Genomic DNA, 24824 nt, shown 5'->3' with positions numbered 1-24824 from the left:
TCATTCCTCTTGACGAAATCGAAATCAATGAGAATCTCCTGTTCGTCGAAGAACCAATCGAAATCATGGACAGGGAGGTGAAGCGTACTAAACAAAGTCGCATCCCGATCGTGAAGGTACGGTGGAACGCAAAGCGTGGGCCAGAATTCACGTGGGAACGCGAAGATCAAATGAAGCAGAAGTACCCTCACCTATTCTAGCAATTCTCAAATCTAGCTTTCAAACAGAATTTCGGGACGAAATTCCCTCTAACGGGGGGATGATGTCACAACTGTAAATTTTGAGCCATGTAATCTATACATTCAAGTTAATGTGAATCAAAAACTTCAATCAAATACAACATGCTAGGACTACAAATAGTCATCAAACAATTGGAGACCCTAGAAGTTCTTGTTAAGTCTAATTTAGGCTAGAACTTCCTTATTGGATCCAAATGAGCCAATAAGCTTCCAATTAGACTATCATGGGCTTAGAACCCTAATTGGGCTCTAATTGGACCCACACTTATTTATTTTAACATTTTGGGCCATATTGGGCCTAGAATTAAATAAATTAAAAGCCTTGATACATGAATAACCTAAACTAGTCCAATAAAAATATAAAAATCCTACTACATTCTTTTAGACTAAAAACATACCTAAGGCTAACTCTAATATTGGGCTTAGGAGCAAAAGGCCCAAATTTCTTTTTTTTCCTCCATGTTTCGGCCCAATACCCAAGCCCAAGAGGATTTGAAGATAGTTGACTTAAGTGTGCCACCTCATTAATATCCAAAGGATATCCATGCAATATTTCCCATTCCTCCATGCACATCACTTCAAAATCACTTCTCCCTTCTCTCCTCTCTCACTCTCGGCCATACACACTTACACACACCAAAAATCTCTCAAACACTCTCTAGATCACTCAAGAACATCTCTTCCCCTCCATCCAAAATCTCGAAAATTTGGAAGCATTCAAGAGGAAATCTCCACAATATTCTTCATCTAAGGTAAGATCATGCATAGATCTATGGTTTAAATTCTTTTGTTATCAAAATCCTTTCCTAACCTATGCAAAAATCGTGATCTTACACCCTAGAACCATCTCAAAACTCAAGATCTTCATCAAAGGGAGCCAAGGCCAAAAACACCTCATTTTTCTTCCATCTTTTCTTCCAAAAACCGAAACTACACCCAAGGTGAGATTCATACCCCTATTTTCTGTTTTTATGAGTTTTGTGGGGGGGGGGGGGGAATACAAGTGAAAGTGTAGATCTATATGTGTTTGTATGCCTTGTATGATTTCCATGCTTATATGTATGCTTATATGTGTTTTAATGTTGGATCTAGCCATTAAACCCCTCAAAACCGAGATATAACTTATGTTTTATGATTTTAGCTTCAAATATATTTCTACATATAAAGTGATACAAGAAAAATAGCTAAGTGGTTAGCAACAATTTTCTTTAAGCTAAAAACACACATTTTGGGCCAAAAATGTGAAAAATACAAAATTAAGGGCCCAAATTGACCTTTCACAGATTCTGATGGTTGAAATGTGCCAAAACAGTTTCCATAAAACTATTTCTGGAATTATATTCAATTAGAGGATTAAAAACATAAATTTCAAGCTTATTGGGCTAAAAATGAAAATTTCGGCCCAAGGAGGCCCATTATGCGAATTTTTCTGTTTTGAAGGGCCAAAACTGTGAATTTCTGTAAAACAGTGGACTATAAGTGTCCCAAATCCTTTTCAAAGGTTTAAAATGCTTTTTAAATTTAAAAAGGACCAAAGTTGCAAAAATTTTCCAATTTGGGCCAAAATTGTCAAAATTGCGAAAAGAAGGGCTAAAACCGAGAAAAACTGCATTTTCAGGGACTTAAACTGTTTTCTATGAAAAATATGCTGGAAAATATTAATTTCAATAAATTTTGGTGTTAAAATGTCAAGAAAAATAGTTTAAGGACCAAACCGGGGAATATTACATAAAAAGGGTTGAAAATGTAAATTTTACAAATAATGAGGGGCTGAAAACAGAAATATTTCAAGGCTAATTCAATATGTACAATTTGATCAAATAATGACACCTCGACTATCAACGAAATACAACTCATTACAATACCAAAAGTCGTTGTTAAACGAATTGGCTCGGTCTCGAGCCAATGGAAATCTACAACTACTAACTCTTCGACACTACGAATCATACAAATAACGTTTGGTAATACATATACATACGAGTGTGCACAGACGTCTACGCACCATCTTCGGGCCCCAAAAGTGTAAAATCTTGCTTGTTGGGCCTAGCTAGCCCAATGACCTGATCTTAAGGCCCGAAGACACATATTTTCTACGAAGTGTTGAGTTTCACCGACTTGGCACAACGTAGAGTGACTTTCAATGGCTTGTACCACTGGTCCCCAAGGGTCCATGGTATTGCTAGAAGAGTCTGCATATTTTACGAGGCGGGTCGGGGACCCCTCGCACGCATATTTTCCCCAACCGGTTAATGGAGTCATCGGGGTCTTCGTGACCTCTTTCTCTTCGGATGTGGGACTACACCTTGTCCGGGCGATTGGATAACGCGATTAGTACTGACGACGCCTTCGGGAATCGTTAGTATATCTACAAACTGGGCGTTTGCGTAACGCGGGTTTGTAGTAAATAATCCTGCTCGAGAACCTTCCAACGTCGCCTGGGACTGACACTGCTATCTTCGTAATGGTTTCAACGCAACTTAATGGATTCCAAAGGAACTAGGGGAACATCGGGTTTTCCTAGGGTTTTCAATACGTACAGATTTGAAATGCATACATTTTCAATGAACATTTTTTTTACAAGTATAGAAACAAACAAGCATACCTATGGATCTTCACAAATGTTTTCAAAAGCTTACCTTTTCAGAAAATATCGGATTTTCTGGTGGTTTTTCAAACAATACAAATATTCGATTTCAAACACTACTTATGAACTCACCAACATTTCATATGTTGACGATTTTCCAAAATACTTGTATTCTCAGGGAACCAGTGAATCAAGGGAAATCATACTCAGTGACGGTTGCAGTTTATTTTTGTATGAATTGAACAAATTAATTTTTGGGGAATGTAATGTTTAAACAATGGATGATATGTAAACACTACTGGTTGTACTATGTTGATGAATGGTGACGAATGTTGTTATGTTTCATATATATTCAATGTTATGGTATTCAATTGAGTCACGACAGCCCCCGGACGTTTCCGCCGTCTGGTTCGGGGGTGTGACAGTAAACTCATGGTCTATCCATTCACTTCGAATTTTGGGGTTCCTAAACCATCCAAGCAAGTTCCTAGTCCATAAGTCATGCTAGATAGGGAGTTGGATCATCAAAACACCCTTTTTGGGGTGTTTACGGTTCTTGAATGGTTCTTGGGGATTTACTACCGTAAACCCATGAGTGTACGACAGTAAAATCATGGTTACTCTATCCATTTCGTGATTTGGGGTCCTTAGGTCATTTATGCAAGTTTCTAAGTCCATATCCAAGCATTGAGAGGGTTTTGGGGCACCAAAACCCCTTTGTTGGGTGTTTACGGTTCATGAATGTTCATGGACTGTAAACTCATGTTTACCTCCTTAAAGGCAGGATTTTGGGTTTCTAATTTCATGCATGCAAAATTCCAAGTCATAGACAAGCATTAGAAGGGTTTTGGACACTTTGGCAGACCCCATGGTCAACGAGAGATCGCGCCAGTTCCTTGGCGCTGTCGAACGTCGTGGGTTTGGAGGCTAGCACACTTCCTCGAAGCTGGGGTAACAGTCCCCAAATATACCTTCCACCTTTTGGCTTTCCAGATTCATCATTCCTGGGCAAAGTATTATCAAGTTACTGAATCTATTTGTATAGCCTGTGATGTCCGAGCCCACCATCGTAAGGCCCCAAAGCTCCTGTTCGAGCTTCTGAATCTTGCCTCTTGGGCAGTACTATCGTAGGAGCATTTGTTTTAGGTTTTCCCAACCCATGGAGTTCTCCACCACCAAGGTTAGTGACTTGACGTGGCCGTTCCACCACGTTAGGGCTCGTTCGGAGAAAGTACAGGCGGCAAATTTTACTTTGCTTTCTTTGGGGAACGCGCATATTTCGAACACAGCTTCCGTTTTCTCTATCCATTGGGATAGATCCATCACTCCCTAGTCCCATTAAAGGGGATGGGTTTGCTGTTGGATAAGTCTTTGTAAGTACATTCCCCGGAATGCCCTTGGCTTTGGCCATTTGTAAAGCTGTTTATTCCTCCTCCTGACCCGTTGTTACTCATTTGTGCCATTGCTATGGTTACGGCGGCTGTTACAGCAGCCTAAAAAATAGTTGCATCCATAGTTGGAGGGGGTGGTGGAGGTAGTGTTGGAGTTGTGTTTCTGCGTGCTGATCTACGGGGAGGCATGTTCTGGTAAAGAAATAGCAATGAAGACTATAAGTTTTTAGAGATTTCACAATCGTGCACTAGAGGGTTAGTTATATCTATAAAAACTGCCTCATCCCCAGCTGTATTCACTTCTTATTCTTCTTCTTCTTCTGTTCGTCATCGCCGCGTCTCAGCTTCGTTGGCGTCGCCATGACTGTCGCCGTTATGCCACTCGTGGTGTTGCTGCTGTCGTTATGCACTACCGCTGGTGGTTGTGTCTAGAATCTCGAGGAAGGGTTTGCTGTGTGAGTTGATTGACTGGGAACCAACAAAAAAACCACCACCACCATCGTAAGGTGGTGGCTGCCATCATAAAATCATCACTACCGCCGCCTTACGCCATCAAATGGGTGGTTGGCTTCCCTTTCTGGGCTGAAGGCTTGATGATGTGTGTGTTCAGTTGATGTGTGTGTAGGTGTTTGGTTGGAGTTCTCGGAAAAGGCATCACCACCACCATAGGATGGTGGCTGCCGCCATGTGCCGCCTTGTGTGTGTTTATCTTATTGGGTGGGTGTATTTTATTGGGTGGGTGCCGCCATTATGTGATATTAGGCCTTCATGATTATGTGATATTGGGCCATTAGAATGTCGAATGTTGGACTGGACTAAATGGTTGGGCCTTATGGTAAGACCTTGTAAAGGTTTGGGCCCAATTTGGAAAATTAGGTCATATGTTGGGCTTTGACTCATAGTTTGACCTTTGGGCCTATGGATTGGGCCTTGGGCTTGAATAAAGCTAACCTTGGGGTAATGTAGTAATTATCCAAGTATGTATTTATGGTTATGTGTTGGGACCCAATTATTAATTGGGTGTTATTTTGGTGTTGACAGTTTGGGAATCTGTCATTCAACAATGTGGGGGTATGTCTACGGGACTTCAATAGTGTGAGGTGAGTTACCTTCCAATAGCGGTGGGTCTATGGCCACAATGTCGGCCCACCAGTAGGAGTTGTATGTTAGATGATTGTCTTTGTGATATTCATATAGGTTTGCTGCTACTTGATATGTTTTATGTTCTAGCATGATATGATGTTACATGATAGTGATGGTGGGGGTGAAATAGTCCCCGGTTACTGGTCGATAGGACCGAAGGGGTAGATTAGTACCCAACTATGCTAGACAGATTATGATATATGTGTTATGTTATTATGTGGTAGTGGTAGGGGTGAAATAGTCCCCGGTTACCGGTTGAAATATATCGAAGGGGAGGCCAACACCCTGATATGCTAGGCAGTTACCGGTTGAAAGATACCGAAGGGGAGGCCATCACCTAGATATGCTAGGAAGTTACCAGTTGAAAGATACCGAAGGGGAGGCCAACACCCATATATGCTAGGCATTATGTGTTTATATAGTATGTGGTATGATGGGGGAACTCACTAAGCTTCGTGCTTATAGTTTTCAGTTTTGGTTTTAGGTACTTCGTTTTTAAAAGAAAGGAGTCGGCTCAATCGCATCGCATCACATTATGGTTTTCTGCACATGAGATCTTTGGGATTAGACTCTGATATCGTTTATGATAACATGTTTTTGTTATTTCTACTTTGGTTTTGACATGACATGATATTATGGATGCTTTCTTATACTTTTGGTTTTATAATAACTTATTTAAAAATGAAATTTTGGCCTTGAATTTTGGGATGTTACACCTTCCTTGGACTCGTCGAGTCCTTCCTTTACAGAACCGGGACATTTGCTCATAACTCGCTGAGTTTCTCCTTGGAATCGTCGAGTTCTTCAACCTTCAAGTCCAAAAACTATGTCCAACTCACTGAGTCGTCTCCTAGAATCAACGAGCTCACTCAGAACCAGAAAAGGTTGGGGGACCACGACCCGACTCACCGAGTCGCAAACAACTCGTCGAGTCCCCCATATACTAAATCTATACAGTTGATTTTAGTCGGGCTTAATGCATCCAAAACACAGATATGGTCTTCTAGGGTCGATATAACACGTAAAGTTACAAACTTTACGTTCATTCATAGGTTAAATAGCTTGCAAAGCCCTAAAAGGTGGTCTACAAGATGCATAGGACTCCCATGGCCATAAAGTTGGCACCTTTATGCCATGGAGTCCCTCTCAGGCTCTGGATATGAAGTTACAACCCCATGATACACTTAAATCTCGAAGATGACTTCAATATGGCCTAAAAAGGGTAAAAGACTACCCTAAATGAAGATCTAAGAAATGGAAGATCAAGGTGTAAGCTTTATACCTCAAATGAGTCCAAAATACATCTTGAACTCTAGATCTACTGACTTCCTCTTGAATCCCTAGCCTTTTCCTTCCTTCTTCAAGCTTCAAATCACTAAAAACACACAATAATGACTCAAGAACACTCAAAATGGATTAGGGTTTCGTGAATAAGACTTGGAGGTGATGGAGGATGGAGTTGAGGCCATTTAAGGTGTTTAAATAGGGTGCAAACCCTGAAAATTAGGGTTTCACTCTAGCATCCCTACTCGTCGAGTCGAGTCTCTCGACTCGTTGAGTAGGTGACTTAAATCCCGCGTCCAAAACCATTCCTACTCGACGAGTTTGGGGCCTCCAACTCGTTGAGTCCCTTCATAAAGATGAATAAATTTATTTAAAATATTACAACCAACGCCTGCCCACTAGCTTTGGTTATCTTTTAGTGGAGTGATGTCATAGGGACTGTATATAGTTGTGTAAGATAGACTTCGGACTCTTGATCTAGGCTTTCTTGCATGTTCCTTGTTTGGTTGTGGCTCTAGAGCCGGATCATCTATCCGGGTGTCTATCTCACCTCTTAGTATATATGGTTATGCATTCTTTGGATAGTTGGTATTCAGTATGCTACTGTACTGTAGTGATCTGTTAGATTTGTATCCTAGTATATAGGATGTTGTTGTGCTATAGTGATTTGCTAGTTATGTTTATATATCCTTACATGATAGGATGTTGTAGTAGTGGTATACTTGTTATCATCTAGTGTAGTGCCTTACGGGCCGTATGTAGTCATGTAGGATAGCCTGAGAACTCTTGATCTAGGCTTTCTTTTATGTTCCTTGTTTGATTGTGGCTCTAGAGTATGATCATCTGTTCGGGTGGCTATCTCACCTCTGGTTACTTATGGTTACACATTTCATGGAGGTTAGTTGGTAGTGATACAATATGCTGTGAGAGGACTAGTAGGCGGTAGTGAGATGTATGATTGTTGTTGGCTTGTATTATGTGCCTACTTGATCCTTGATTGTTTATATGTTGACATATGGTACTAGTGAGTTGAGGTGATCCTGCTTTATGTTGTAGGCCAAGATACCCGGTGCAGGCGGGCTGTAAGTCGTAAGCACGAAGGCTTGGGAAGAGCGGTTGGGTTGAGGTCGTAGGCTAACAAACCTTGGGTATTCCAGCCAGATGGCTGATTGGACCCGTTACATGTTGGCATTCCAGTTCGAGGATTGATTGGGTCTAATCTGATGATTGTGGGTCGTTATGCAAGCTTGTATGTTTATTGTATGAGACATTTTGGGGGAAACTCACCAAGCTTTGTGCTTACCCAGTTGTTTATATTTTTTAGGTTTTATCAATGTTCGTGGGAAGGCGAAGGCAAGACTGTACACACTCATCATAAACATTGAGGATTTCGTGTTTCTTATATTACTTTGATTTTCAATAAATGTATTTTGAAATAAATGGTTTTCTTAATAATGAATTTATAATTGGGAAGTTTTATCTTAATAAAAATGAAAATTTTTTATTGTTAAAATGGGACGCTAAAACCACCCCTCTACCACCACTCCCAACACCACCCGCTCTTTCTTATAAAATCTTTAAAAAACAAACAACGTAATTTTTGGTCCATATCTTATATTGTAAAAATAGAAAAAGACAAAAAAAGAAAAACATTTTATCACTTAAAAACAAACAAAAATTAGAACAAAAAAAAAAAGAATTTAGACTTTGGCAAATCAATTTGCAAAGTGACCATTTTTGTACTTCCTCTAAATTTTAATTTGTCTTGTATATATAATATTTTTATTTTCTGTTAAAATACAAGATAATGTGTTTTTGCAGTCTGTAAGTGGTTTGTGGGTATTATTTTACATATTGAAAACTAGGTGTGAGACTCATGTATTACATGAGTTTATTTAAAAAAATATATATGAAATTTTAAAAATTTGAAAAGTTTGAATTTATAAGAAAAATGAAAAAAAATTTGAATTATTAAAATTCTTGAGACTTTAATATATTGAATACATTACATATATAAACATTTTCTAATAAATACCTTATAAATATATATATATATATATATATATATATATATATATATATATATATATATATATATATATATAACCTTAAATATTAAATGTGAAATTTTAATTTAATAAAATAAAAAATACAATAAAATAACAAGTGGAAAATAAAAAATTTAAAAATTTTAAAAAATATTTAAATTTTAAAAAATATCATGTGTCCAAATAAAGGAGAAAATGACTTACTTAAAAAATAAATAAATAAATAAATAAAAAATCCCTTCATTTATTATAGACAAAATTGCAAAAATGGTCCTTATGGTTGGCAAATTTATACGCTTTTGGTCCAAAACGAAACTTTGGTGCACCACTGGTCCAAAATTGGATTTTTTTATTGTTTTTGGTCCCTCACACTAACTTCCATCCATATATGTCGTTAGCTGCAATAAAGACAAGGGTATTTTCATCTTTCCACCTATTGGTTTTAAATACTAAATTGCAGGGACCATTTTTGTAAAAAACTTGAGCTCAATAGAAAGCCTAATAAGATCTTCCCTCTTATCCAACATCCAACTACACATGAACACCATATCTCTATGCGATTCCCCTCTCTTCACCTCCATATGTATAGATCCCTTCTTTCTGTTTCAATTATGCCATCCACAACCATCTACTGATCTACCTGCTAAAACAATGGAACAACAAAAGAGAAGGTCAGTTTCGACCCATCCCACCATTTCCTCTTATATCTTTCCAGCCATCATCATAATTCTGTTCCTCATTCATCTTCCGCTGAACAAACTCCAACTCAGAATATTTCCCTGCATCATCAAAACCATTTCATCATCCTCCATCCTCACCAAACCAATTCTCCAATTGAAATCAACACAACAATAATTTGCCATCTGATATCTGATTTCAACAAATCAAGAAAAAACCTACAAAATCCTCATATTCCAAAACCAATTCAACGTCAATTAACAAAAGAATATGTGACTCGATCTATCCTCAAGAATATCTGAAAATCAATGAAGCATCAAAATGAAATCGTTATTTCTATTAATTTGTTCTAACGCACTTTCAGAAAAAAAAATTATCATCCATCGACTTACAGTAAAATGCTTCAATTTCCGTTAGAGAAACTCAAATCGATTCATGAATAGATGAGAGAAATTCAAATCGAGTCATTCAGAGAAACAATTTCAATGATTTAACTAAATGCTACTCACAACGACTAGTATTTGGATATCAACTCAACACAAAGTCGTTTGAAGGCTTAGATTTGTGATTTTTTTTGGGTTATTCAACAAATTAACTAAGGAGTTCGAACAATTAAGCCATGCCAACAGACTCTATATCGGTGCTTGCCAAAGAACCTTTGCTGCTAGGGAAAAGGAAGGGCGCTGGAAGTGGTTGTGGGTTTCATTGACGGCTGGTTGTGGTAAATTAGGGCATTCTGACATCTTCATACGTAGGTAAAATTACAGAATTTGGGTTGCTTCATAGATGTTTGTCAAAAATTGAATAAGGGTAAGCAAAATTACATTGACGGTGGGGACGAATATGTTCGGCGATGGAGAGGTGAAGTAGACGGGGGTGAGTCAAGGTGACATCAATGCTATGGCGGCAGAGGTGGGTAGTGTGGGATAACCACCGTCATCGGAAAGGAGGGATTAGCGATGCTAGGGAATAGGAATGACGAAGGAAGTGGCATGGAGTTATGGATGGTGGTGGTAGCTGATAACGAGTGATGGAGGCGGAGAACAAGTGGAAGGACGAAAATACCCTCCTCTTTTTTGTACATAAAGGTGGTTTCCAACGGACGTTACTTTGAGGGACCAAAAACAATAGAAAATTTCAATTATGGACTAGTGGTGCACCAATGTATCGTTTTGGACCAAAATCGTATAAATTTGCCAACCATAGGGACCATTTTTGCAATTTTGTCTTTATTATACTAAACTAGACTAGACTAGATATCCGTTGACTTCATCTTCCATCCTGTAGATCCATTTCAATCGCTTCCGATTCTTGATCCAGTATTATGGCTTCTCCTGGAGCTTATAACGTTTTCCTAAGCTTTAGAGGCGAAGATACTCGTCATTCTTTTACTGATCATCTTTATGAGGCATTAAAGCGAGCAGGAATTAGTACATTTAGGGATGACGAAGAAATCAAAAGAGGCGAAGAACTACAGCAGGAGATCGAGAGAGTTATTAAAGAATGTAGGGCTTCAGTAGTTGTATTCTCAGAGAAGTATGGTACTTCAACTTGGTGCCTCGATGAGCTTGCATTGATCCTTCAACAAAGGAGGGAGTGCAATCACTTCGTTCTACCTGTTTTTTATCACGTCGATCCTTCCGATGTGAGGAAACAAAGTAACACTTTTTCTATCGAAGTCAAAGCATGTTCAAGGTGGACAGATGACAACGTGAACCTGTGGAAGAAAGCTCTTACAGAGGTTGCGGATTTGGCCGGCATGGTTTTGTGTGGGTATGCCCGCCTCTTTATCTCCTGTAATTTTAGATTTAAATTTTATGCCATGAATTTGTTTATTTTCTCATGTTGTTTCAGGTCTGAAGCAAAGTTTCTGAAGGAAATTGTTGACATCATATACAATAAATTGGATCGAAAAGAAGTTAATCTTCCACCCAATATAACAGGTATTGCCACTCGATATGGGGAGATCAGTTCATGGTTAAACAAACCCAATGTTGAATTTTTAGCAATTTGTGGCATGGGTGGAAGTGGCAAGACAACTCTGGCCAAATATATCTACAATTCAAATTGGAAAACTTATGAAAACATGAGTTTTATTGAAGGCATTAGCCACATATGTGAAGGGCCTGATGGTTTGCGTATGCTACAAGAACAACTTCTCAAAGGTATTTTAGGAGGCAAGAAGAGGAAAATACCTAGTGTTTTTGAAGGTACATGGGAGATTCAGGAGGCCTTACAAACAAAAAGGTCGCTTATTGTTCTTGATGACATTGCTGAAGATAGTCAGTTAGTTGCTTTACTTGGAACTGGGGAGATTAATGCACAAAGCAAGATTATCATAACAACAACCAGGGAAAATACAGAGAATTGGTTTAAGTCCACAAATTGGAGGTGTCAAGATTATAAAATGACATTATTGAATGATGATGAATCGTTAGAGCTTTTAAGTCGCCATGCCTTTGGTTCCAAAGCTCCTAAGGAAGGTTTCGAGGAGCTTGCAGTTCAAGCAGTAGAATATTGTGAAGGAAATCCTTTGGCTCTTGAAGTATTGGCTTCTTCTCTATCCAATAACAATACCATCTTACATTGGAAAAGCCAATTGAAATTACTGGAAAAAGATATTCATTCTAGAATTCAGAATGTTCTTATGATGAGCTACAAGTCATTGTCATTCGACTCAGAAAAAGAGTTGTTTTTGCATATCGCTTGTTTCTTTGTTGGCAAAGATATGGATTACGTGGTAAAGATATTGGAGCATGATTACTCTGCATTATCTGGGATCAAAAGCCTATCCAACAGATGCCTTCTTTTTGTTTCACCAAACAACAAACTCATGATGCATCGATTGCTCCAAGAGTTGGGGAAAAACATAGTTCGTCAAGAATCAAAATTCCCTGCAAAACGTAGTAGAGTCTGGCTTAGTAGCGACTCTTATAAGATATTGATTCACGGAGAGGTATAGATTCTTTTTTATATGTATGTTTAATTAATCCTATACTTTCATGCCCTTCTGTTTCATTTAATTCTACAATTTATCCATTTTTCCTTTTAGGGTTCAGAAACTATGGAAGGTTTAGCACTTGACATGCAAATGCTAGAGGAACAGAAGTTTGCCTTCAAGGTAATATTGTGTGTGTGTACATATCAACATATGTATATTTAAACACACACGTACACATATCTATTTCTGGATCTGATAGTAAGCTACTAAGCTTGCTATATCTCTTCTGTTCTTCTAAATCTGCAGTCATCAAACCTCAAGACAGATGCACTTCAAAAGATGGATAATCTAAAATTGCTCCAACTAAACATTGGGCCGCTCTCTGGTTCCTACGAGAATTTTTCAAAAGACTTGAGATGGCTATGCTGGCTTGGGTCCCACTTAAGAACCATACCCTCTGACTTATTCATGGGAAACTTGGTGGCTCTAGATATGAGCTATAGCAGCTTGGAAGTATTTGAACCACCCATGGTAGGGAATCCAATATCCTCTTTAATTTAGTAATGGTCTTTATGCAGACATCAAGTGCTACATTAATTAATCTTGTTATTGCTTTTGCAACAGGTTCTTCAGTCACTCCAGATTCTGAATCTTACAGGATCACACAATCTGATTCAAATCCGCAACATGTCCATGATCCCTCATCTGGAGACTTTTATTCTTTGGAACTGTCAGAATCTGGTTAGTGTTTGTGAAAGCATTGGAGACCTGAAAAGTCTTGTACTACTGAACATGACAGGGTGTAAAAACCTGTGCATGAGTGAGAAAACAGATCAGTTACTAGGTCTAGAAGCTTCTACCTCTGGTGGAGAAGTTGCAGAACAGCCTAATTTTTTCTTCCCACGTTCGTTACACCGGTTATTCCTCAAGGACTGCAATCTTGACTGTACTGATTCTTTTCCTCTGAGTTTTAGTGATCAACCATCTTTGCAGTACTTGAATTTAGGCAATAGTTTATTTGAGTTTCTGCCTTGTTATGATCATCTTAAAAATCTTCGGGTCCTTGACTTGAGTTTATGCTCAAGGCTTAAACGGCTTCTGTGTCTCCCAAGTACACTTGCAGAATTGTATATTTACTATTGTACATCACTGGAGGAAATAAGTTTCCAATCACATCGATTCACGTTGCAAGAGTTTGGCTATGAAGGCTGTATTAGTTTATGTGAAATTGAAGGCTTTATCAAATTGGTGCCTGTAGCCAAACTTGGAGAAATTGATTTGGGACATATGAAGTGGCTAAAAGAATATCAAAATCATGAGGTGAACCTGATTGGTGATGATGAGCTCACCAAAGGCAGAAGTTCGTGTGTCCAGGTACGTTATTTGTTTCTCAAACATAATGTTGGAGAAAGACATGCATTTAAGACAGGAAGATAGGAGGAGAATTCTAATCCAGAAAACGTAAAGTTCCTTTTATTAATCACAAAACAACCACTAATATAGATACAATATATATGTATGTATGTATGATATAACCATTATATATAACTCCTTTTGAACTGTCGCAACCCTTGAGAATTAACTACCAATTTGTAACCGTTATTCCCTCACAAAAAACTGGTTCTATCTATGTGCCATAACTGCTAACTAACTTAACTTCTACAATAATGACGTCCAGTTTTACATTCTTCAACACATACCACCTACAAACTGATTATATGTAACTGAATTATTGTGCTTTTGCATGGCGCAGATGCTGTATGAATTCAATATAATGAGCACATCTCTGCCAGACATGAAGTATCCAAACATTAAGCCTACATATGTATCTGAGTTATCATCTTTCTCCTTTGAGGTGCCTCCGCCTCCCAAGAATAGAAGTCTCAAAGGACTTGATGTGACTTTCAAATATACAATATCAAGTGATGATGATTGGGTATGGTTCTGTAAGATCAGTACAACCAATGGTGTTGATTTGATGTACAACCCCAAAGTCTTTGGCAAACCTGAATCTGGTGAAGTTGGTATATGGTTGAGCTATTGGCCAATTGGAAATACATTGGACACTGGAGATAATGTCAACGTTTCTATCATTGTGATCAGTGGGCTGGAGGTACATAAATGTGGTGTGAGCCTTATTTATACTGATGATAAAGTAACCGAGGAAACCTTGGAAGAGAACATGGAATGGATAGAAGTTGTTGGAGGAGATTTGTCTGGATTTCAACTAAGCACACGAGCTTACTATCTTTGTCGACGTGATTTCTTTGAGTTAATGGAGGTTGGTAGACTGACTCCTGATTGGTTTAATACCTTAGTTGGTGATACCATCGAATGTACAGGTATGTCCCTCTTGTTGGCATTTGTAGTTAGATTATTAATTTATGCAGCAAATAAAGAAAAGACTTATCTTGTGACACATTGTTACAGAGGTACGAGGATGGAGAAAGACAGGTCGACCTATGCAGTTGAATCCATCATTTTCTGAGTTAAAGTTTGTTAGATGCATCATCCATGGTCCTGAATCGGTAAATTTCCTCAATTTTTTTTTTGGGGGCATTAACTCGTTATGTGAATAATATGGAGGGCCTACATATCTTGTACCATGTCCCTGCATATGCAATTGGTATAGGATGAATAGGACTTTTGTGACTTGGTTTATCATAATAGTTGATTTTATGGCTCTCCACTGTTACAATAATATATCTATAATTCAATTACAATTGATATACATCTCATATCCTCATTTTTGTTGCCTTATATAAGTTCACATAAGTGAAAAGATTATCCAAGGTCCAAACCATTGTAATCTAGTTTAACCTTTTTGTACGTGATGCTAATTCTGTTATATGTAGCGTAACGATTGGGTTTTGTTAACTGGCTGTGGTGTTTATGAAAAATAAATAGGAGGACATTTACAAGATTGCAGAGATGTCAAAATCATCTTCTGTAGATAAAACATTGGAGTTCACATCAAGCTTGCTTGGGGAGACGATGAAATCTTCCACATCGTTTAAATTTAGTGAAACAACGATAAAGGTAATTGAGTATTACGTTTAGAATATAAAAGAAAGTGAAATTAAATATCCTCCTACATATCCTATCCATCTTAAATGTCACCATTTAAGATGGGTAGGAGGATTTGTAGGAACAAAATTTAGGAGGATATGAACTTTTTCCCTGAGTCACAAACATGACTGAGGAAAGCTACAACCCTTTTATTGTCCTTCAAAAAGAAATGCCTAAAAAACCATGGAACTTCACTTTGAATCTGGCTTTCATCTAAAACTTGTAAATGGTCTATGCAAGACATTACTGGATTTATGCTTCTGTTAGTTATTCCATCAAATGCCTTCAATGTTGTGGCCATTAGCTTTATGAGCTATTTATTATCTTTTAACAAAACTTAACTAATGTCCTTATTAGATGATAGATCCTCATACATAACCAATGAAAGAAAAATCCCTTTTCTAATTTTCTTACTTCTCCCTTCATTTTGCTTACATGCATGTGGGTACATTTGGTTATTTAAAGAAAAGGACAGAAAGTCAATGAACTGTTCTTGTGATTTTGTTCAGGAATTAAATGAGATTCAGGAGTCTACTTCAAGCCCACCTCGTAAGAAGTTGAAATCACTGACTACACATGGTGTTACTGGTGGAATGGAGGTAATTCGACATTAAGCTTATTAGATACAAAGCATAAAACAACGCCAAATGGAAGCAAAGAACAAGATTTAATTAAGGCCAATGAATGCTTAACAAGAGAAAAAACTTATAAACACGTTTTATTTCCATCCACCCACCAATGTGGGATAATGAAAACTTAGCTACTTGCTAATTTCCAACAACTACCATGTCTTCTTTCTGAACTTATGAATCTAGTTGGCAAATCATCTGCTAATCCTTTAATTTTATGAAAATTTACTTTCTTTCTGATAGGTGCAAGATGGGGTGCAGCTTCCATCTCAACAGATCTTTGGTACATTACCAAGGTTGTATCTCTTTCTCATTTTCATGGGTGTGCACTTTTCCACTACATATTTCTATGATAAGATTTTGATGCATGCTTGAGCATAAAATGAGTTTTACAGTGTGTGTATATATAATAGTTGTGCATTTCTTTTTTCTTTTGTAGATCTCCGTCTGATGCGCATAGTACAACATCCCTGCAGCTTCGTTTCCAGACCAAGCTGCTTCCTACATTTTTCACTGGAAATAGGATAGAATCTGAGGACAAGAGTGGTATAAAAGTAGGCTTATTTGATGCTACTTCTAATGAGATTGTGTCATCTGGACCCTTATCTTCACAGAAGATAGAGCTTGTTGCTCTTGATGGTGATTTTACTTTTGATGACAATGAAGATTGGTCTCAGAGTTATTTTGATGCCAAAGTTATATATTCAAGAGATGGCAACAGGCCATTGCTGAAAGGTGATCTGGTGGTGACTTTGAAAGATGGAGTTGCTGTTTTAGGTAATGTATATTTTACTCATTATTCAAGCTGGAGTAAGAAATGGGTGTATAGGTTAGGGGCAAAAATCCAAAATAAAACTGCTGGATTCAGAATTAGAGAAGCAAGAAGCCAAGCGTTCATTGTAAAAGACAAGCGAGGAGATTGTAAGCCCCCATTTTATGTTTATATATCTTTTCTACTGTCTTTACATTCTAAGACTTCTCTATTGATAATGATACAAGCTTCTTGAATCGAAGGGAACAGTAATTCATATGATTATACATTTATAAGTTATAACCCTTTAAGACTATTACAATATGTTAATAATTTTTTTTTTAATTTTTTTTTTTTTTGATTCAGTATATACCAAGAACTATCCTCCAGGATTGGGTGATGAGATTTGGCGTTTGGAACAGATAGCAAAAAATGGGGTTTTGCATAAAGCATTGTCATCACACAAAATATATACCGTGAAAGACTTTCTACGATTGTATAATACTAATGAGTCCTTACTTTGTAGGGTAAGAAATACTTTATAACTTATTTTTTCATATTTTTTTTATGAACTTGTATCGAATGACTATAATTTTAATTTCGATAATAAAGCTACTTGGTGGGCCGGATAACAAGAATTCGAAGAAGATTATCAAGCATGCAAAGACATGTGTTTTAGATGAAAAGCTTTACATATACAACAGTAATACAGATGGGTTTGGGATTTTGTTCAATTCTGTTATGGAAGTTGTGGGGGCAACCGTTGATGGAAAATATCATCTCTCCATGAATGAGCTTTCTGATTCCCAGAAGGTTTGTATTTCATACCTCAATTCTTTCTAGTAAACCCTATGCATGTTTTAGCATAAAATAATATTTTGTAATATGTTTTTGCAGTCTATGGTGGAAGCTTTAAAGGAACAAGTTTACAAAAATTTGGAGGGGGTGTTACCGATAGATGATGTATCAATGGTCGCAGCTCGAGTCCTAGAAACTAACCTTCATGGTGATCCTCTTAGAACTGCTAGTTTAGGTAAGCAAGATGCTATCAACCTTTTTGTAAATCACAATACCTCTCAACCCTTTTGTGATATTGTAATCAGACGTTGGATCTAAGGATATATTTGATATAATATTATTAGTATCTGTTGTTGCTTATTATGGAAGCTTATTTTGTACAGATCAACTGCAAATAACGGCAGAGATGGATCCCTTTTCTAATCTCTCTGGTTGGGGTGAAGAAGTATAGGGGTAAGTTTCTTCTATCAGCTGCCCTACTTCTGATTTTGATGTTTGAAGTGTTTCATATGATGAAGATTTGTGTGAAATTCTCATAGATTTTTATGTTTAAATTGTTTTGTACGAAAAGATTTGTTGAAATTCTCATAGATTTGGTTGTGTAATAAACATTTTAGTTCTTCTGTGTGACGACAAGATCCCTTGTAAGTCTTATTACATGAAAGAGCTATAGCTTCGCCCATGGCCCTTTATCGAATTGCAATAACAGCAACAGGAGTGATGGGTTATTTTCATTGCACCGATTGATGATAATGAAGAAGTAATTGGTAAGACTCCGTTGATGGAGCCAAGATAAATAAAGAGAAGTTTATGTTTTGTGCATTTATTTCAATTGTATAATTATTTGAAAAACGCACTGGAACAACTTCGCTGTAATTTCTACTAACATTAACACCTCGTTCCCGAGTGTCATTTAACGAGGGAAGTTGAGAGAAAGGGAGGGAATCCGAGAGAAAGAGGAGTACGATCGTGTTCCCAAGTTATTTTATTGGGATGATTTGGGCAGAAAAGAAAGGAAATCAGAGGATAATCTTCCCTCCTAATCTTCCTCCCAAATTGGAGAGATTTGGAGAGAAGAGAATCAAGGATAAAGATTAGAACACACGGTTTTTTTAACCTATCTATATAATCACGTACATACACACAGAGAAAAAAAAATCATCCTGCATCTTCTCTTTGGACGTCCGCTGCAGCTTCAATCCTCCATCAGGTTACACTGTCTTCTCCAATGAATTTTTTGGTTGTTAAATCTTGTTCATCAGGTTACACTTATGTTACAACCTTTTTTTTTTTTTTTTTTTTTTTTTTTTTTTTTTCTGGTTCATATAATATGTTTACTGTTCATTATTGTTCTTATATGTTTCAGATCACATTACTTGTGATAATATGTTCTTATAGTTTGTTTCTTCTCATTTTTTGTTATTAAAGTTGAATTGATTCATTAGGTTATTTGTAATAATATGTTTAGAACACCATTACATGTTTCCTCTTATGATATTATATTTAGAGCATCAATACAAGTATCCTCAGGTTCAATATATGTTTACAACTTTTTTTTTTTTTTTTTTTTTTTTTTTTTTTCTGAATTTGTTTCTTCTTCAAGATCCATTGATCCGATCCTCATACACACTCATTCTGACGACCAAGGGATGTATAACATGTCAACAACATTTTGTGATAGTTCCTTTCAATAGCAAATACGTGCATTAACTATTACTCAATGTAATTCTCAAAGTATCTCTTGTTGGACTATTTTGCCCTTGCTTTTATTTTGGATGTATGGCTGTTTTTGCTGCAAAAAAATAAACACAAAATTTTCTATTGATTTTTATAGAATGTTATGAATAGGTGGGTCAATTACACGTTTAAAGATGAAAATAATAAAGCTTTTTGTTGGCCTAAATGATGACATAATTGAAACTATAAACAACTTATCAAAATTTATATACAAGTATTGCAAAATATTTGATTAAAATAACCAACACTCATATAAACCGGATACAACCCAAGTCAAAAATTCATGCCTACCAAAGGAACTATGAGTAAATTTTTATGTACTTTAACTTTTCAAAAAGCTAAGGTGATTCCTCAAAATTTTCAAAGGTGGTTCCTAAGTTTTTTTCTACAATAATTATAAATAATTTTAAAAATTAAGGTGGGTTAGATGATCCACGTAAGCTCTTCTTAAATTTTCCATTGCCTCTTAATAATCCTTCATATTTTTTACGTAAAATAGGTCACATTGATTTCAGTGGATATTGACCTTCCTTCACCCGCTCATATTTTGAAATCAAGACAAATGCAAGTTGTTCATCTAATTTGCTTGTTGATTGCTATTCTGGTACAACACAAACTTACCATCAAGAATGGTCCTAATTTACCTACTAGAGAAACTCTTTTAAAACGTCGACGTGTACGAGAAGAGTTGTTACATAACCTTTCAAATGGTGGTCAATGTCGTCGGCTTATCCGTATGAGTGAGCAAGCTTTTAAGAAGCTATGTGTTATCTTACGACGTGATGGTGGTCTTCGACCTACTCAACGAATGTCTGTTGAAGAGCATGTTGCAAGATTTTTGCACATTGTAGGTAATGATTTGAGAAACACATTTGTCTCTTGGATGTATCGGCGCTCGAAATCCACAACGAGTAGGTGTTTCCATAGAGTTTTGCGCTCGGTTATAGCATTAGAAAGTCTTTATATTCAACAACCACAAGGTGATGTTGTCCCCAAAGAAATTCAAGAGAAAAAGAGATTCTTTCCTTACTTCAAGAACTGTGTAGGAGCAATTGATGGTACACATGTTCGTGTCAAAGTACCTAATAGAGATGCCCCTAGATATCGTGGCCGCAAGGGTTACCCAACGATAAATGTGTTAGCTGCTTGTTCATTTGATTTAAAGTTTACGTATGTCTTAACCGGTTGGGAGGGTACTGCATCAGACTCAAGGATACTAAAGAATGCGCTTAATAGAGATGATAAACTAGTAATTCCAAATGGTAATTTCTAGTATCAACTTTTTATTTTTTAGTTTAAATTATTATTAAAAAACTAATTACAATTTAATTATAGGTCGCTATTATTTAGTAGATGCGGGTTTGCCTCACTCAACTATATTAATGGCGCCATATAGAGGTGTTAGGTATCATCTAAAAGAATACTCCACTCGGGCACCACAAAATGCTAGAGAGTTGTTCAATCTTCGTCACGCTTCATTACGTAATGCTATAGAAAGGGCATTTGGTGTTCTAAAAAGAAGGTTCCCTATCATTAGAAGTACACAAGAACCTTTTTATTCTTGTGAAACACAATCAGACATTTTTTTGGTGTGTTGTATTTTGCATAACTTTTTGATAGTTGAAGATCGTGACAAAGATCTTGAAGATGAGGTATTACAGGAAGTGTTAAGTGCACCAACAGAGGAAGTTAGACATAATTCAAGTGGTGCGCGTGAGAGTAACAGCATGGCAGAGCAATTTAGGAACTCAATTGCAAATCAAATGTGGACTAATTACTTATTGAATACAAACAATGAAATAAATATGTCAACATAGTTTAAGAGTATTTCGTTATATTACTTCATTTGCAATTTGAATTTTTATTGAACATTGTTTTGTGAATTCATTTGTGTTATTTAAAATTTTTTTTCAATTTCAACTATGTATGTAATAATCTTGCTAAAAAATAGGATAAAATTGTAATGTTGTTATTTAGCTTTCTTTTCTTTTCTTTTCCTTCGAACTCGGGAACACACTTTTTAAAAAGCTTCCATTCCTTTCCTTCGGACTCGGGAACACGAAAAAGTTAATCATTTCCTTCCCCTCCCTTTGTTTTCTCTCCATATTTTACTTCCCTTTCTTTTCTTTCGTTTAATGAAACTTAATTAAACTCGGGAACAAGGCGTAACAAAACTTGTATAGAAGAATAAACATGTATAGAAGAATATGTAAAATCAATCAGCGTGGGAGTATGACATAACAGCAGGCCCTACCCGCCACCACCGTATCCATCACCATCACCTCCACCCCTACCGCCGCCACCTCGGCAACTACTTCCCTGAGATTGATTCGTTCTCCGCTAGATGCTCCACTGTCTCATCAAAACTCTAAAAATTGATGAACAGATTTGGCCGCCACCATCAGAGTAATGAAACCAAAACTCTTGGTTTCCTAGCACTAAACCGCTTCACACTTCTCGCTTTCCTAGCACTATCGTTGGCTATTTCTTATTCGATTTCAAAATAAAGTAAACTGAAAAGCACCCCTAAATCGGAGATTGACCCAATCTTCTTTAGTGGCGGTTATGAGGTTTTGGGGGTGTTTGGCTAAGGTTTTTTTTTTTTTTTTTTTTTTTTTTTTTTTTTTTTTTTTTTAACTACTAGGGTGTTATAAAAATAATTTAGTTTGATAATAAGTCAAAATATATAAATAAGAGACCAGTAACTTATTAGCTTATAAGTTATAAGCTATAAGTTAAAATTTGTTTATGATTTTTCATAAGTTTAACTAAACACCTCTTAGTATATAAAGAACCACATCTTAACCTAATCAAAATAAATCTTAATGAAAAAAACCCTTGAAATCAAATAATCCTAATAAATTAAATTTTCAAGTTGTATTGACTATTGAAAATACTCTCCATTGAAAACGACTTGTCTTTGAGTTTTCATCTAGAATACCTCTCATCCATGATTTCTAAAAGGCACACAACCTCCACTATGTAAACAGAATATGAATGTGCAAAACAAGACAACACTTGATCAAAGATTTCACCGATGTACCCACTGGTTACTTCCTATCTGAATTCTTGAGTAGCCTTGGGCAGAATATCATGTTTATGAAAAATGCAAAGATTTTCATTATATTCATTGATTTTCATAATGATGAACTGTAGAGATGTCATTTGATTTTCAGAAAATTTTTGTTTAACAGGTTCACATTCATTATCGGTGTCATAGATGTGTTTTGTATCATATATGAAGTTGGTGTTACAAAATGGACCAATCTTGTCATCCTCATTGTCTCATACAATTAGTTCGGTTCAGACAAACTCAAAGAGTATACTTCTAAAGGATACTTATCAAAGGGAGCATGGCCCATGAACTTAAGAATCCCGTTGAGTCTAAAGAGTTGCGTCATTGGGCCTTATTAGTTCGGTCCGTTATGTACTCTCGGTTTGGGTCTGTCCATCCGTGTTTAATGTTAGGGTTTGTATATATAGTGCATGCATGCATTATATTGTTAACGCTTCTAGATCTTTATTTTGATTATCAAGTATTGTAACCCTAGCTTATCTCTACAATAGCAATTCATATTGAATTCTTCTGAGATAGTGCATGTTAATCATTCGACACTCGTTTGATTCATTATTGCGCTCATTGTTTTCCATTCTTGTTATCATTATTTATTATCTGCTGAATGTATCGATCTAAGAGATTCATATTCTCATAAATTGGTATCAGAGCAGGAGACTGTGTAATTTATATGCATCTCTTCTGTTGAAAGAATTTTTTTAGGGTTTCCGCTTTTATCAAATCTGTAGGAGCCATCGTCTGTCAGTTGACGTTGTCTCTTGCTTTTCATAAAACCCTAACTTAGCTTTTACAAGTCTGATTCTTAGCAGATATCTATAAAGATCATCATGTCTCTTGACGATTATCAAACCAATCTGATCAATATCTCCAACAGTATTGGATCCACAACAAGGATTCCTATTCTTTACACTTAGGATTATGAAGTTTGGATGCATCACTTTGAAGACTACATCGTCGGTTCTGAAGACAATGGCTATCTTATATGGGAAACAATAACATTGGGTCATTTTGTTCATTCTGGAACAAATAGAAAAATAAAGACTCAAAAGGAATACAACCATCTCTTGACTGATGTGGAGAAGATTCCTCAAGACGAAAAAGAAAACTTATTATGCAACGTGAAAGCAATGAGAATGATAAGCTTCGCCTTGCAATCCGATACCTTTCGTCTGGTTAGCACATGTACCACAACGAAAAAGATCTGGGATAGACTCAAGGAGTTATACTCAACTGATGAAGACCTGGAACACTCCATCCAAACTTTATTGCTTTTAGAGTTCGATGCCTTTTAGCAAAAGCCGGAGGAAAAACTCATTCAGGCTTTCGATCGTTTCAATCAACTGCTGAGCAAAATGATCAAGCACGGTATTGGAAGAGGAGTGATTAAACAGAAGGTCATGTTTTTAAACGGTTTAAGACCCAAATGGATGGTTGTGGCGTAAACCGTGAAGGCTCATGAGCAGTTTAAATCATATTCCCTAGCAAAGATGGTGGGTATTCTCAAATCTCACAAAAGTATTGTGACAAAAGAAGTGAAAGTAGTGTCTGGTATAGGATCTTTGGCCCTTATCTCTAAGGCAAAGAATGTGGCAGAAGATGAAGACGAATCACAGATGTCAGAATGTGATCTGACAAGTGAAGAATATGCTATGATGGTTTCCAACCCAAAGAGATTTTCTCGCAAAAAGTTTCCTGTTGCCAAGAACCGAAACTGACAGGGAAGCTACAACTCAGATAAAGTGAAAGAGGATAACAAAATCGGTCCTCCAAAAGAAGAAGAGAAGAAGGAGAGCAAGCTGGTAGGAGACTATGGATATGACTGCAACTTTTGTCATGGCAAAAACCACTTTGCCAAAGACTGCATGCTAAGAAAGTTGTTAGAGAAGAAGGAGGGTGAAGATGATGAAGCGTATTATATGAGAAAGCTGGAGGAGGTTAAGAAGAAGAAGGCTACTAAAAATTCATTGAATGCTTTGATTGTGCAGGAGAATATCATAGATGACGAGTTCGGTGGTGTGGAAGTCTGGTCTACAGACTCAGAAGACGAGGAGGTATGTAAACCCTCGCATGGTAAGGCGTTTGTGACAAAAGAGGATAACAATGAGTTCGCAGGAAAATGCTTAGCGGTGATAGCTGGAGTGTCACAGATGAGGGGATATACAACCGAAGGTGAGCATGACGAGGCGAATCAGAAGGAGGACAAGTGTTTTGAGGCCAAGCCTGTGAGCAAAAGGATCAACGACTGCGATCAATTGATCAAGAAGGTACAATCTATTCCCGAATCACTTAATATACCTGTAACAAACTATGAAAAGGAATTAGACGATTTAAAATTTAAGTTCTTTAGTTTAAGTGGAAGCCTAATGCAAACTCGCCTCGCAAATGCTAACTTAACCGATCAACTTAGCAAGGCGACGTCCAAAAGTGAGGAGCAAAAAATGTGGATCGAGAAGACG

General features: G+C 36.9%; 2 protein-coding genes across 3 annotated transcripts; both read left to right on the top strand.

Moving 5' to 3' along the window:
- Positions 1–10646: 10646 nt before the first annotated feature.
- On the top strand, positions 10647–18289 carry LOC111880562 (protein VARIATION IN COMPOUND TRIGGERED ROOT growth response). 2 transcript variants are annotated; one of them, XM_023876991.3, is made up of 16 exons: positions 10647–11140; positions 11222–12323; positions 12420–12488; positions 12615–12839; positions 12933–13682; positions 14062–14650; positions 14739–14836; positions 15216–15347; positions 15887–15976; positions 16250–16302; positions 16446–16927; positions 17124–17284; positions 17370–17570; positions 17655–17790; positions 17939–18008; positions 18173–18289. In XM_023876991.3, exons 1-15 carry the CDS (start codon positions 10692–10694, stop codon positions 18004–18006), a joined length of 4605 nt encoding a protein of 1534 aa, XP_023732759.1. In that variant the 5' UTR covers positions 10647–10691; the 3' UTR covers positions 18007–18008; positions 18173–18289. The 2 variants fall into 2 exon arrangements, with proteins under 2 accessions (XP_023732759.1, XP_023732758.1); XM_023876990.3 differs by having other exon boundaries at positions 17939–18185.
- A 1565-nt stretch (positions 18290–19854) lies between these two features.
- Positions 19855–21109, top strand: LOC111880585 (protein ALP1-like). Its single transcript, XM_023877018.2, has 3 exons — positions 19855–20554; positions 20628–20831; positions 20913–21109. Exons 1-3 carry the CDS (start codon positions 19855–19857, stop codon positions 21107–21109), a joined length of 1101 nt encoding a protein of 366 aa, XP_023732786.2.
- Positions 21110–24824: the final 3715 nt, after the last annotated feature.

The sequence above is a fragment of the Lactuca sativa genome, chromosome 5, assembly GCF_002870075.4.
Source record: "Lactuca sativa cultivar Salinas chromosome 5, Lsat_Salinas_v11, whole genome shotgun sequence".
Classification (NCBI taxonomy): Eukaryota; Viridiplantae; Streptophyta; class Magnoliopsida; order Asterales; family Asteraceae; genus Lactuca; species Lactuca sativa.
This window is presented reverse-complemented; position numbering and strand designations above follow the sequence as displayed.

Coding starts and splice junctions, on each gene's coding strand:
- LOC111880585 (XM_023877018.2), top strand. CDS start 19,855: ATGCAAGTTGTTCATCTAATTTGCTTGTTGATTGCTATTCTGGTACAA. Junction 20,555..20,627: donor TAAACTAGTAATTCCAAATG/GTAATTTCTAGT, acceptor ATTTAATTATAG/GTCGCTATTATTTAGTAGAT. Junction 20,832..20,912: donor AAGGTTCCCTATCATTAGAA/GTACACAAGAAC, acceptor ACTTTTTGATAG/TTGAAGATCGTGACAAAGAT.
- LOC111880562 (XM_023876991.3), top strand. CDS start 10,692: ATGGCTTCTCCTGGAGCTTATAACGTTTTCCTAAGCTTTAGAGGCGAA. Junction 12,840..12,932: donor AAGTATTTGAACCACCCATG/GTAGGGAATCCA, acceptor CTTTTGCAACAG/GTTCTTCAGTCACTCCAGAT. Junction 17,571..17,654: donor AGCTTTCTGATTCCCAGAAG/GTTTGTATTTCA, acceptor ATGTTTTTGCAG/TCTATGGTGGAAGCTTTAAA.